This window comes from Scleropages formosus, chromosome 5 (genome assembly GCF_900964775.1).
Source record: "Scleropages formosus chromosome 5, fSclFor1.1, whole genome shotgun sequence".
Lineage (NCBI taxonomy): Eukaryota > Metazoa > Chordata > Actinopteri > Osteoglossiformes > Osteoglossidae > Scleropages > Scleropages formosus.
The window spans coordinates 21,911,589-21,926,579 of record NC_041810.1 but is presented as its reverse complement, the minus strand read 5'-3'; the positions used below and the strand labels follow the sequence as shown (position 1 = coordinate 21,926,579).

At 46.6% G+C, this 14,991-nt stretch overlaps 1 protein-coding gene across 7 annotated transcripts; it reads left to right on the top strand.

Annotated features, from left to right (window-relative positions):
• Positions 1-340: 340 nt before the first annotated feature.
• Positions 341-14,386, top strand: LOC108942448 (peptidyl-prolyl cis-trans isomerase FKBP4-like). 7 transcript variants are annotated; one of them, XM_029252462.1, is made up of 13 exons: positions 341-576; positions 2,604-2,700; positions 3,701-3,890; positions 4,063-4,205; positions 8,195-8,315; positions 8,629-8,709; positions 9,056-9,212; positions 11,081-11,171; positions 11,454-11,537; positions 11,830-12,015; positions 12,329-12,370; positions 12,739-12,978; positions 13,383-14,386. In XM_029252462.1, the coding sequence occupies exons 2-13, from the start codon at positions 2,611-2,613 to the stop codon at positions 13,470-13,472; spliced, it is 1,515 nt and encodes a 504-aa protein (XP_029108295.1). In that variant the 5' UTR covers positions 341-576; positions 2,604-2,610; the 3' UTR covers positions 13,473-14,386. The 7 variants fall into 7 exon arrangements, with proteins under 7 accessions (XP_029108295.1, XP_029108298.1, XP_029108296.1 ...); XM_029252465.1 differs by lacking the exon at positions 341-576 and having other exon boundaries at positions 2,373-2,700; positions 3,746-3,890; XM_029252463.1 differs by lacking the exon at positions 341-576 and having other exon boundaries at positions 2,373-2,700; positions 13,386-14,386.
• The last annotated feature ends 605 nt before the right edge of the window (positions 14,387-14,991 follow it).

The following is a 14,991-nucleotide window of genomic DNA, read 5'->3' as shown; positions in this document are numbered from 1 at the left end:
CAGTCTCAAAGTGATGTACATTAAATATTTGCATTATCCCCATGGACAGGTGTGATTTTTTTATTATACCAGCTCTGTACTGGAATAAAGTTGATGAAAAGGTTTAAAATAAAATAGTTTGTTTTTGTTTTTTTCTTTTGTGTAATAATATATATGTATATACTGTCATGTTTGTATACTGTCTTTTTTTTGTGTAATATATATATATTATATATATACTGTCTGAAACCGCTTACCCTATGTATATAATTGCAATTTTAAAGTGTCTTGAGAAGCAGTTATTTGTTCTTATTTTATTTCTTTTCACTGGGTACCGTTATCAGCTCAGGCTTCGTCAGATGACCAAGGAGTGTACTAAAACGCACGTCTGTACTTCCATGTGCTTCTTTTACTGCACATCTCACAAACGCAGGGTTCTGCTGCCACCGTGTGACTCCCACGCAGGGCCTTGCAGGGGAGTACAAAGAAGGGGCGTGGCAGCGTCGGCGGGAAGGCTGCTGCAGACCTCGGCGTGAGCCCTCACAGCGCCCAGAGGACGACACATCCCGACGCGGGAGCCTGGACTCTTCCTGCAAGGTAAACACATCGGCTGATCATCTCGCTCAGTGGACAGAAAGCGATGCACGATGCCTATGTTGTGCACCTGAAAAGGGCAGCTTGTCGAGTTCCATTTCTTTCTGTTTTGGAGCTGTTTATCTTGTCCTTTACCATCAGCTGGAACCATTACTCACGACATGTCCTGTCCCAAGTTCTGCTGCATGTGCTGCTGGATCTCACTGTGTTTGTTATGCATGTCCAGTATTTTAAATCCCCTGCGGTATTTTTCAACTAGTTTTGAATGTTTCCGTCTCCCTGTGCTGTTGTAAGTGGGCTAAGATGAGGAGGAGTACAAGGAGGGCGTTTCTTGGTTAAACTCCCATGTTTCAAAATCCGTGAGCCTGGCAAGAACTTTGGGCTCACGTCTCACGAGTGCAGCGTGAAATTCACTGGCCAGGGTGTCCAGGTAGTTGAAGATTAACTACTCAAGGCAAAGAAGCAGTTATTCATCATAGATGAAGACTGAATTTGGAAACCACTCATACTACGTCCATAGAGCTGGGAGTGGATGGATGAAGAACAACACACAGACCCTGCGTATGTGTGTGTGTTTGTGTGGTTTACACAACACAAAGGGATTCCCAGGTAAATGCTGTGCATCTCAAAGTCCACACAGTCTTCGTCCACGTGGTATTTGATTCTTCATTCAATCAGCTGACACTTTTCACACTTTTAGGTTTGTATATTAAACTGTTTATAATGATTTGCATATTTTTACAGCCAGGTCATTATTTTTTTATTTTTTTTTTTACTTTACACTATCGTTTAAGGGTAAGTACCTTTCTCAAGGGTGCAGCAGCAGGAAGTGTTATTTGAACCTGCAACCTTTGGGTCCAAAGGCAGCAGCACTTCTCACTTTTTCGGCTGGATAGGGAGTACTGAGCAGACTGCTGTTTCAGGGTGGTGTCAATAACTGGCGCTCCTCTCAGGAGTCCCGTGATCCAGCGTACAGCCTGACAAATATCAGGGGCGAAGGAAGAGCACGGCTCCTGCGAGACGGTGTTTTGTCGCAGTGCGCTCACACACACACACATTCCAGCGTTCTTAGTCACATGGTTTAGTATAGTGTGTATGGGACTGTGTCTCTGGGTGTGGGAAGGGCGGTGTTCTTGGCTCTGGAGCTTCAGAAGATGGGACAAATGATAAACCCGAACAAGGTCGTATGTGTGCATGAGAGAAGCAATCCTCTCCATGCACTACTCAGCTGGAGCACTTGAACTGTCATGTATTGCGTTCCTTCCTCTTCCACCTGCCAGTGTTCCGGTACCATTCCCCCCGACAAGGGGTTTCACTGTGTGACCATGAGTAAAATGCATGAAGTTTGTAAGTGTTCAAAGGTGGCTGTGGAATCTCACGTGACTCCAGCACTGGATGGCTGTTTTGTTTAGTTTTGCCATTAAATTTTTCCCAAACCCATCGGGCTGAGTGACCTAGAGACACTAGCCACTGTGTGTATCCACGCATGTCTGTTTGGAGGTGTGTTTGCAGACTTGAGCGGGGACAGATGATCACGGTACGTCCTCACAGATGTGGAGGAGGTACCCCTCCTGCACTTTATTGCTGTTCTGGAAACTTCCATCACTTTCCTGTCTCACTGAGGGAAAAGTAATGATTGTACGGATTTGGCAGGTATGTGTTTTTTCTGGCCTTAAAAACTGGAGTTTTACTTAAAACTTCCTGGACTTTGTTTTCTAAAGCTTCGGTTATTATTACCTTTTATTTAGCTGAAACCTTTTTGAGCTAAATTACAATGTTAAGTGAGCAACTTCACGGTCATTTGCCTATTTATACAGCAGGTGATTCTTACCGTATCAGTTCGGGGTAAGTACCTTAATCAAGGGAAGACCTGCAGGAATGGGATTCAGACCAGCGACCTTCAGCTGACCACACCACCACCAACCACCGTCCCGCCTGTGTCCCGCAAAGTCAAGCAGTAGATGTGTTGACAGGTTATTGGTACTAGGGTACAAATGCAGTGGTAACCACAGAGAAGTGTACTTGGGCAGGTCACTCATGAAGGCAGAAGAAGTGAAAGTCATCCGGTACATCGCAGAGATGGATGGAGAGGACATCACCCCGAAGCAGGATGGGGGGGTTTTGAAGGTATTTCTCACCATACTGCTGGTTAAAACGCTACTTGGACCCTCCCATGTAGTTTTACATACAACACCCTCCTGGAAAGTACTCTGTTTTTTATGGTTTGTCTTTTACTTCGGCAAACAAATGTGACTGCAAGATTTAATAAAATTAATAATAGTAGTAATAATAATAGTTTGTTATGAAAAAATCCCACAGAATTTCATTTTAATAATAAACTATCATTATTATTATTATTATTATTATTATTATTATTATTATTATTATTATAACATGGTATTACAGTGAAACGTTTGTGTATGTGCAGGGTGTTCATCAGGTCCGAAACACGCAGTGAACAGGATTTGTGTACCTTGTGCAATCCAGCAATCCTCCAATGTACCGAGACCCTGTGTTGACTGTTCCATTGTTTGAACAACTATACAACATTTACACTGGTCCAGCATGGTATTTAGCAGAGATTTTAATGTAGGGTCACATTAACTGCTGTCCTGCATCAGCCTGGTTTGTGTTGTATAGTTGACAGAACACAGGATTTGAGTTAATTCTTTCTTTTATGGGATTTGTATTAATGTTTTTACCCAGTGTGTCAATTACCACGGTACACTTGCTCCTTAAGTCACTTACTTGGACTCAAAGTCTCATCTTATAGTATCTAATTACCTTTCATATTTTCTATCTCTCTAAATAACCACATACAGATGGTACATGAAGTACAGGGCATCTCAAGCACCTTGTTACCTGCTCTGATTTACCTTGGTAATAACCCATTACCTTGCTTTCTCACCTCAGCATAAGGGAAACATGAAGGGAAAATTGCACCGCACAGTGACAGGGTGTTCCCCTCCAGCCAAGTGCGCAGTCACTGGGAAAATCGATACGCCACAGATTTACAGCAGCTTTACCAGATTAACAAGCTGAACTGCCATTAATTGGGTGTTGCATCCACATAGGTAGCTCACCGCGGTATCATCCTGACTGAGAAATGCTCCAATTTTCTTTAAAGCGGATGTCACCGCCGATGTCATCTGTCCTTACACATCCTCTGCAGCTCATAAAGAAGGAGGGTTCCGGAACAGAGCTGCCCATGACTGGAGACAAGGTCTACATACACTATACTGGCACCTTATTAGACGGCACCGAGTTTGAGTCCAGCCGCGGTCGGGAGATGAAGTTCTGTTTCGAGCTCGGGAAAGGTACGTGCGTTTCCGCTCTACACCATGTCGCCGCTTGTGAAGCTTTGCAGACCCTGAGCAGCTCAACTTTCCTGAGCTGTCGGAGAAACGCGGCCTTCTGGGGTTAAGCGGGTGCCGCAGATACTCCTACCAAAGGAAGCTGGGAGAAAACAACACAGGTTCTCCCTTACAGGTGAGGTCATCAAGGCCTGGGATTTGGGAGTTGCCACCATGAAAGCTGAAGAGGTGAGCCGGTTCATCTGTAAGCCTGAGTACGCGTACGGACAGTCCGGCAGCCCACCCAAAGTCCCACCCAGCGCTACCCTGGTGTTTGAGGTATGGCCTCATTCGTCCATCTAGACGGGTCTCAGATTTTTTTGATGTTTACATTTTGGTCACTTGCCAGTTGAAACGTTATGACACATAGAAAAACTTAATCGGTGCACTATGCTGTTGCAGGAGTCATACTTTTAACATGTATGATCAGATCGCCCTTCCTGGATTGGAGCCTTGTTGTGGCAGAAGGGTTTGCGTGATCTAGGGATCTCCAGAGCTATATCATTGAAAGGAGTATGCTTCTGGTGGGGTCTCAAGGTTCCCAAGGCAAACAGGTCTAGAGTAAAGATCCAGACTAACACCATCCAAAAATTTCCATGAAAGAGATAAAGAGTAAAACATGTACCCTGCCCAGAATAGGGTCACTGGGACCTACCCCTGGAGCCAGGCCTGAGGGTAGTGTTCCAGGTCGAGCGCCTGGTGGCCAGGCAGCCCACGTAACCCGGCCAGGCTCAGCCCGAAAAGGCAATGTGGGGGGCCATGTGGGCCCACCACTTGCAAGGTCCAGCATGGGGGTCGGGTGCATTGCCTTTCAGGCAGCAGGAGGGGCAGGGTGGCACATAGTGTCACAGACCTTCGTGGCAGAAACTGGCTCTTGGCACATGGAATGTCACCTCACTGGGAGGGAAGGAGCTGGAACTGGTGTTGGAGGTCAAAAGATACCAACTTGACATAGTTTGGTTCACTTACACTCATAGTGTCAGCTCTGGAACCAAACTTCTCGATAGGGGGTGGTCTCTCTCCTACTCAGGAGGTGCACACGGTGAGAGGTGCCGGGCGGGTGTGGGGATACTCACAAGGCCCCGGCTGGCTGCCATACGGTTGGAGTTTGTCTTGGTGGATGAGAGGGTCGCCTCAATGTGACTTAAGGTCGCAGGGAGGAAAACTTTGACGGTTGTGTGTACTTATGCACCAAACAGCAGTTCAGAGTATTCAACCTTCTTGGAGAGAGTGGGTGGGGTTCTGGACAGCTGGGGGACTTCAACACTCACGTTGGCAATGACTCGAAACTCTGGAGGGGGGTGATTGGGAAGAATGACTTACCCTATCTAAACCCGAATGGTGAAATGTTATTGGACTTCTGTGCTAGCTATTGTTAGTCCATAACAAACACCATGTTCAAATACAATGATGCTCATAAGTGTACTTGGTACCAGAGCTCCTTAGGCCAAAGATCAATGATTGACTTTGTAGTCATTTCATCTGACTTGAGGCCACATATTCTGGACACCTGGGTGAAGAAAGCTGCTGAGCTGTCAACCAATCACCATCTGGTGGTGAGATGGGTCAGATGGTGGGGAAAACTGATGGACAGACCCGGTAGACCCAAGCGCATAGTCACGATGTGCTGGGAACAACTGTCAGAGGACCCTGTCCGGAATGATATTAACTCCCACCTCCATGAGAACTTCTCCCAGGTCCCAGAGGAGGTATGGGACATGGAGTCTGAATGGACCCTGTTCAAAATCTCCATTGTGGAAGCAGCCAGGCGCAGCTGTGGCCAAAAGCTTTTGGATGCCAGTCACAGCGGCAACCCAAGAACCTGCTGGTGGACACTGCTGGCGAGGGAAGCTGTCAAGCTGAAGAAGGAGGCCTTTAGGGCCTGGTTGGCTCTGGGAACTCCTGACTCAGCAGATAGGTTCCAGCTGGCAAAAAAGGCAGCAGCGGTTGCAGAAGCAAAATCCCGGGCATGGGAGGAGTTTGGAGAGGCTATGGAAAATAACTTTAAGTTGGCCTCAAAGAGGTTCTGGAGAACCATCCGGCGGCTTAGGAGGGGTCGGAGGAGCTTCGCTCAAGCTGTGCACAGCAAAGGCAGAGAAACTCTGACCTCAAATGTGGACATTGTCGGGAGGTGGAAGGAGCACTTTGAGAAACTCCTAAACCCGAGAGATATGCCTCCCTTACAGGAGTCAGGGCCAGAGGCTTCCGGGGTATCAGAGTCCATTTCCCTGGTGGAAGTCACTGAGGTAGTTGGAAAGCTTCACAGTGGCAAAGTACAGAACTGCTTAAGGCCTTGGATGTTGTGGGACTGTCATGGCTGGCACGCCTCTGCAATGTTGCATCGACCTCGGGGACAGTGCCTTTAGATTGACAAACTGGGATGGTGGTCCCTTACTTTAAGAAAGGGGACCGGAGAGTGTGTGCCAACTATCCGGGTATCACACTTCTCAACTTCCCCAGGAAAGTCTATGCCAGGGTGCTGGAAAGGAGGCTCCAGCCGATAGTTGAACCTCGGATTGAAGAGGAACAATGCAGATTCCATCCTGGCCGTGGAATAGTGAACCAGCTTTTCACCCTCTCACAAATAATTGAGGGGTCATGGGAGTTCGTTAATCCAGTCTACATGTGTTTTGTGGACTTGGAGAAGGCCTACGACCGTGTTCCCTGAGAAATTCTGTGGGAGGTGCTTCAGGAGTATGGGGTGCCGGGGCCACTACTGTAGGCCATTCAGCCTCTGTACACACAGAGCGAGTGCTGCATCAGTATTCTCTGCATTAAGTCACGCATGTTCAGTGTGGGAATTGGACTCCGCCAAGGTTGTGCCTTGTCCCCACTCCTGTTTGTGGTTTTCATGGACAGGATATCAAGGCGCAGCCGAGGTCAGGAGGGCATTCTATGTGGGGGCCAGAAGGTGATATCTCTGCTATTTGGGGATGTTGTTGTACTTTTGGCACCGTCACGTGGATGCCTCCAGCATGCACTGGGACAGTTTGCAGCCAAGTGTGAAGCAGTTGGTATGAGGATCAGCACCTCCAAGTCTGAGTCCATGGTTCTCTCACAGAAAAGGATGGCATGCCCCCTTCAGGTAAGGGGAGAAAATTGCCCCAAATGGAGGAGTTTAAGTATCTTGGGGTTTCATTCATGAGGGAGGGGAGAAGGGAGCATGAGATCAGTTGCAGACTGGGAGCAGGAGCAGCAGCAGCAGCAGCAGCAATGTGGTCACTGCACTGGACTGTAATGGTGAAAGGGAAGCTGAACCATAAGGCAAAGCTCTCTATTTTCCAGTCGGTCTACATCCCTACCCTCACCTATGGTCATGAACTCTGGGTAATGACCAAAAGAATAAGATCGCAGATACAAGTGGCTGAAATGAGTTTTCTCTGCAGGATGGTGGGACTCACTCTCCGTGACAGGGTGAGGAGTTTGACCATCTGGGAGGAACTCAGAGTAGAGCCACTATTCCTCCACACTGAGGGGAGCCAGTTGAGGTGCTTCGGGCATCTGGTAAGAATGCCCCCTGGGCGCTTCCCTTTGGAGGTATACCAGGCATGGCCAACTGGGATGAGGCCCCAAGGTCAGCCCAGGACCCACTGGAGAGAGTATATTTCCTAACTGGCCTGGGGATCCCCCGGGTTGAGCTCGAAGACGTTGCAAGGGACTCTGCTCTCCCTATTTCCACCACAACCCTAGAGAACAAGCAGTCAGGAAGATGGATGGATGAATGGATGGATGATCAGATCGGTTGTGTTTGTTGTGACCATGAGAGTCAAATGGACTTTTTCTAAGAGGAGCTGCAACCCTTAACATCCTGATGCCCTAAACCTCATAAAGACTGTAGGAAGCAAAGCTGTTCCTGAGAGCTTTCTACAGCACTGCTTGAAACTATGTAAACCCTACAAGGGTCATCATTATTCTTGTATGAAATATTAAAATAAACTCATAGAATCTAAATGTTAATTCTTAAAGCAAACGTATAAATTACACACACACACATTTTCACATTAAACAAATTACAATGAAACTTGGGCTTTAGTTATTTATACACCAGCTCTTCTTGCCTGTTTCTGCTACATGCACGATTTCCTCCAAAGCAACATATGAAACTGGTCATTACACACCTATTATGTCACATGAGAAACACCGATTCTCATTCAATAACCATTTTGTGGTAAATCTGAGGGACACAAAGAGTTTACACACTTTCAAGCAGCACTGTGTATTAGTCCACTGCTTTCTGCCAGCACTTGATACAGACTTCTCTCTTGCAGGTGGAACTCTTTAAGTTCCATGGGGAGGACGTCACCGAAGACAAGGACGGCGGCGTCATCCGCAGGATAGTCACCAAGGGCGGTGGACACTGCAAGCCCACCGAAGGAACAACTGTACAAGGTGTGTTTGAAAGTAGCTTAGTTACGCCTGACTTACTGTGCTTCCTTTAGTATGCACTTATGATGGTCCTGGAGGGTTCTAGAAGAATGATGATGATAATAATAACCAGTATTTTGGTGGAGCTTTTGTTCAGAGTGACTTACATTGTGAGATACACTACAGTAAACCGCCTGAAATCATTCACCTTTTTGTGCAACAGAACAAAGTAACACACACACATACACAAAGGGCAATTCAGTCTCCAGTTCCCCTGTCTTTAAACTGAGCGTGGAAACCAGAGCACCTGTATGAAACCCCCCCCCCGCAAACATAGGGAGAAGATTCAGTCTTTGCAGAGGCCGAGTCGGATTTGAACCCCCATGTGAATGCACTGCCCAGGAGAGAGAGGCACCAGGTACGCCTACTCAATAATAACATTAGAACTCTGTTGTAATAGGAGGAGAGAACCACTTGTAACACTTTTAATACGGTAAAGTATGTTCTTCGCTGTACCAGAGGGAAAGACATGTGCAGATCCAGGAAATCACCGTGAGTGGGGTGTGTGGAGCCGAGCAGCCCGGCTCTGAGCGTCACGCAGAACTGCATTCCACATCATATCTGAGCGCTTTCATGTCTGCATGGTGCCTTGTCCAAGGCCAATGGACTGCAGAGTGACAGCTGGAAGGGCAGCGGATGACGGGGTCACGGCTCAACTGCAATGCCGTTCTTGAACTGCAGTCACGGCGCTCTCTGCCCCACAGTGACGGTGGAGGGAATGTTTGGCGGCGGCGCCTTCGACCGCAGAGAGCTCAGCTTCGTCATTGGATACGGAGAGAGCCTCGGGCTTCCTGCGGGGGTGGAGACAGCCATCATGTCCATGGAGGAGGGAGAGGAGTCCGTCTTCACGCTCACGCCAAAGTGAGTGCGCGCACACACACACACACACACACACACACACACACACACACACACACACACACACACAGACTTTGTCATTGCAGAGACTTTGCCCTAACTCACCCTAATAAAATAAATGATCCCCATCACAGAACCTCAGACATCTGAACATTGTTAATAAGCAATTTTTTTTTGTCCTTTTTAGTTCCTTTTATAAATTTTGGGGTGCCATGAAAAATTATTTGCCCCCATCCTGGTTTCCACTTTTTTTTTGGATACAATAGGTCTTTGACCAAAATTTGTATTAAATAAAGGGCACCCGAGTGAATATATATTTATTTCTCTTTTTTAAAAAAAAAAAAAAACTTGTTTATTTAATGAGCAAAGTTATCCAGCTGGAAAACAAAGTGACAAAAGTGTGCAATAATAAAGGAAACCAGGAAAGGAGCAAAATGCTTTTTTGGGATTTTCAACATAACCTCTGGATTTCTTCTGTCCTTCAGTTATGCACAGATTAAATTATTGGTACAAGATTTTTGGAGACCAAAATAGCATTTTTTATTTTGCCTCATGATTCCATAACTTGCAGAAACTGTAAAATTAGTAGCACACTACGAACAAAAAAGCATTTATAAATAAATTGGAAATGAGCTTTATTTACGCTCAGTATATATAGTCATGTGAAAAAGAACGTAAACCCTCTTTCAGTTCAGTGTTTTAATACATCAGGGTATAAATAACAATCGTCTGGTCGTCACTAACTTCTATAAATGGACAAATCTAGCCTCAGGTAACAGAAAACAAATAAGATTTCACTGGGACTGGCGTCCCGTCCTGGGTGTGTCCCCTCCCCCTCCAGCCTTACGCCCTGTGCTGCCGGGTAGGCTCCGGTTCCCCGCGACCCCGTATGGGACAAGCGGTTCTGAAAATGTGTGTGTGTGTGTGTGTGTGTGTGTGTGTGTGTGTGTGTATTTCGCTATTTATTTATGCCAAAGACAGCGATGCAGAAATGCACCTGATGGGTTGATCATCGGGAAGTGTGAGCACCTCTGCAGAAGCACAACTTGCGCACTGCTAAACGATGGGCGTCCAGGAAGATTTCTTGAAACTGCCACTGAAAATTGTAATTACTGAGGGTTAGGTTATAAAAACAAGGCAACAAACTGCTTCTTGAATCCGTTTCCTTCCGTCACCTGGAGGAAAAGCAGAGAACTGCCGTGAAAGGAGTGTTTTTCACCATCACAGAGGCACCGTGGGACACATAACGTATATCTCAGTAGATGTGCTTGCATGTATTTTTCATGAACATGCAATTTACCGCTATTAGGGTGACGATAACAGAGTCTCGTTGCAGCGTGTGGTCGTATCTGGAAGGTTCCATGTCTCCAGATCACGAGTTAGGCGCCACATCAATGCCAGCTGTTACTTTGAAAGGGCTGCTGAAGACCAGCCTTACAGTGGGCAACAGGAGCGCCCCACATGTTTTTTTTTTTTTTTTTTTTTTTTTTTTTTTTTTTTTTTTTTTTTTACTTTTATAGTTGAAATTTGATTTTAAATTTATGCTTTAGAAAATGTTGTTTTAGTTGATTATTTTAAATCATTAAAGATACCCCCCTAAATAATAAAAGTGCATCGAAAGTGCTCCTAGAATTGATGTGGTATGTTTACCGTTACAATGACTTCGTAGCAGCTCCTTGTTTAACGTTGCACTTGTATTTATCATGTTTTTCTGAATTTTCTCAAGCTTTATTACTCGTAGCGAAGCTACGTTCTCCTCTGTCTTGTATGCGTCTGAACTGCTGGTGAACTGGTGCGAACCACACCGGGGAAGTACAGGCTGGGTGTGTTTACTGTGCTTATTCCTCACTGTCTTTACCCTTCCCCTCCAGGTACGGGTTTGGAAAAGCGGGAAATGCCGAGTTCCACGTTCCTCCCGACGCAGCTCTGCAGTACAGAATCAAGCTGTCGGAATTCGAGAAGGTGGGTTTAGCCATGTGTGACGTGGGCTGCAGCAGTGAAGGGCTGTGCTGCGTCCTCTTTGTACCATAGTTTACACTGTGCTCTGATGTTGGTGGAACCGGTGTGGTCTTGGAGGAGGAGCAGTTTTCGATGTTGTACTCCCATCTTGTGTTGTGCCTTGACTTCCAATGCCCACGTCATTATAGTAACTAACCCTCTCGATTCTATGAAGGTGAAGGGTAGCGACTAAGGGTTCAACGGCAGTGTCCCAGTGTATTAAAAACCAGTGATCCTGCATTCCAGGCCCGAGAGTCCTGGCAAATGAACATGGCTGAGAAGCTGGAAGAGAGCAGCGCTGCCAAGGAGAAAGGAGCTCGGTTCTTTAAAGTGAGTCTGCGCTTCGCTCCTATACTTTACTTTGTGGTGAAGGCTCTGCTATTAGCGCCTGGTTTACTTCTCGCTGCCATAAATGAAAGAGATTTGCTTCGGCTCACCTACTGTCCTCGTTTGCGTTATAAATGTTTCCCAGAATCTCCTTTCTTCTGGACAGTGTTAAGAAAGGGATTTAAAAGGCAGCGAGAGTCAGGCGGGTTCACCTTTGGGGCCCTCAGCGAGGCCCCTGGCGGCCCCTGCGGCCAACGGGCCCAAACTGACCGGTCGTGCCGTGGCGCCTCCGCAGGAAGGCAAGTACAGGCTGGCAGTTGTGCAGTACAAGAGGATCCTGGCGTGGTTGGCACACGAGTCGGACCGATCGGAGCCGCACGGCAAGGAGGTCCGCGCCCTGCGGCTGGCGGTCCGCCTCAACTTGGCCGTCTGCTACTTGAAGATGCAGGAGCCGGCGCAGGCTGCAGAGAACTGTAACACGGTAGGACCAGAGTGTGTTCCCCCATGGCACCCCCTCCCCACCCCCATACTCAATATATACAGCACAGGGTTATTAAATGCACTACCAAAGCTGACAACTAAGGGCCAAAGCTGACTACTAAATGAGTTCAGTTAAAGCAGAAGGTTCAGTGTGGTGTTTTACTGTGAAGCTGGGACAAAAACCTGGGTGAAATTCTCTGCAATCGTAGATGGTACAGCAGCACAGCAGGTAGTGCTAGTGCCTCGCTGAATCCGGCTTAGTCTGCGAGGAATTTGCACTTTCTCCTCTTATCCTCTGCATGGGTTTCCTATAGGTGCTCTGGTTTCCTCCAATTCTCCAAAGACAGGAATTTCAGGTGAACCGGCATCTCTGAACTGCCCTTATTTCGTTTGTGTGTGTGTGTGTGTGTGTGTGTGTGTGTGTGTGTGTGTGTGTGTGTGTGTGTGTGTGTGTGTGTGGGCAGCTGTGTTACACTGCTGTGCTGTATAAATAGGTCAATGTACAGTATTTATTACAGTATATAATAAAGTTAATGATTATAGTACATCTGACAGTGTTCATTGCCCTGTACAAAAGGCATCAGTTATATATATTTATAAATATAGTTATATATAAATAGTTGTTGTAGTAGTAGTAGTAATAATAATAATAACAATAATAATCGGTGTCCGCTGAATGAATGAGTGTCAGTGTAATATGGAATTAGCATTATTTCTGCCATAGGCGTTGGAACTGGACGACTGCAATGAGAAGGCGCTCTTCCGGCGTGCACAGGCTTGCTTCGCCATGGGGGAGTTTGAGCGAGCGCTGAACGACTTCCAGCGGCTCCTCCAGCTGTACCCCGAGAACAGGGCGGCCAGGGCGCAAGTGGCGCTGTGCCAGAGGAGAGTCAAAGAGCAGCACGAGAAGGACAAGAGGCTCTATGCCAGCTTGTTCCGAAAATGTTCAGACAGGGACATCAAGGTGAGCGTGTGCCCCCTGCCCTCACGCCCCCAGTACTTTAGCCCTAATAATGTGCCTTTGTGCTTCAGAAAATCTTGACCTAACACATCACGTCCATGGAAAATTGCCATGGAAATTCATGGTCATCACTCCTTGTCACAATTGGATTCTTTTTTTAACTACTAATCTTCCTCACAAGGTTAGATTTTTGTGTGACAGTTGCATATAATTACACTGTCAAGCAGTAGTTTACAGCACCTTGACCTGGTGTGACCCTTGTGTAAGTTTTCACACTGTCCACAAGGGGGCAGCCGAGCTCCAGCTCTCCATTGTAAGCAGTTAATTGATGCTGAAAGTTGAAACAGTGGAACAACCTGCACAGTGTGCGGACAGGTGCTGTTCACTCTATTTGTGATTTATGACAGAAGGAGGGTCTGAAGGATGAGAAGGAGGAAGAGGAGGCGAGCCGCGCAACGGATGTGGAGAATGGAGGCCGGGACCAAAAGGCAGCTTAAGACCACTGTTTCCCTTTCTTCTTGTTGTCTCGTTGCTTTGTTGCGCTGTCTTGCTGAACACTTTCCTGCTAACAGTGTGTTGAACACGTGCCAGAGTGCGGGTGCATGCACCCCCCCTGGAACTCATCTACCATTCGTGCATCCAAACCTGTCATTGGTTAGATAGTGTTACTGCTCTACAGCTTTTCTCACCATTGAGCTTTAGTGGCTTCTGCCTTAGTGTCCGAAATGTGCCGTTGCTACCCGGGGTGGGGGGGGTGTTCTCGTTCCAAAGCATGGGAGTGAAGAAAACGCAGAGGTGACATGACACAAGGGCTATTCCATCGTTCTCAGTTACTGCAGACTGGACCAAATATTCAAAATGATGACCTCTCGTGACACCGCGGAGGGGATCCCAGACCGGGGATCTGTCCCAAGTTCTCAGCACCTTCTTCAGAAAGCAGGAAACCAAAGAGGAGCTTGATTGTAGCGCTGCAGACTTGAGAGGCAGGTGTGAACGTAATCTCACTTTTACCACAGATGTTTTAGCACTTTATGTATTTATGCAACAATACATGCAGCTATAACCTTGACTATAAAAAACTTCTCTTACAGAATGTAAGGTTTGTAAAAAATGCAGTATTTGAGTAATTCCTATCTTACTACTAACTGAGACTAAACAATGTAACATTTTTTATGGTAAATGTTTCAACTAGAAGGCCATTTGTGACTCAGCGTTGGGGGCCCTTGGATACTCAGCGACAGGCGCTGTGCTTCAGCTCACTTGTTTCTTTTATCGTGTTGCTGTGATTTTGGCCGGGCTTCAGCAGCATGGCTGACTGGTTCCCTGTGGATGTCTTTGTTGTGATACAAGGGGACGCTGTGGATCCACCAAAGGAAATAAATCACACTCCTCAACTTATGGTTGTGATTATTCATTTTCTTCTTTTTCTTACTGCATTTCCATCATTTGTGACCAGCAGCTGGAGGCAAAAAAAAAAAGAAAAAAGAAAAGAAAAACAGCAGCCCTGTTTCCCTGATGGTGGTCCAGATGTTTACTGCAGTCCCACCAAATGGTGTCAACATCACAAGCTGAAAATAAGAAGGGAGCGAACAGAAAGTAGGGGAAAGGTGTGAATTTAGCTACTCTTCTATACATTAAGTGGCCATAAAGATCTGCGCTGCTGTGATGCCAGCCATGGCATTGTATCGTGATGTTACTCAGACCACTTTATCGCCAGCTTATTGGTCCTTGCTGGTAATACAAGTCTCTCAGATTGTTGAGATTTCAGGAGAAATCCACTATCCGCTATGTCCATAGGAAGAACAGAAACTGTGGGTCTTGTTCTGGTTGCGTTGACCTTCATTTCCGTTTTGATTCCAGTAGGGAAAGAGCTGCAGAAGAAAAGATGCCTTCCCTGTTAACGTCCACCAGCACAACCTAGACGGCTTCCATATTCCTTCGTATTCGTTCGGCTGCAGTTTGGAGTCACAGGGATTTTCGAAAGCTGTTTACGTAAAGCCCTATCTTTCCATGGCA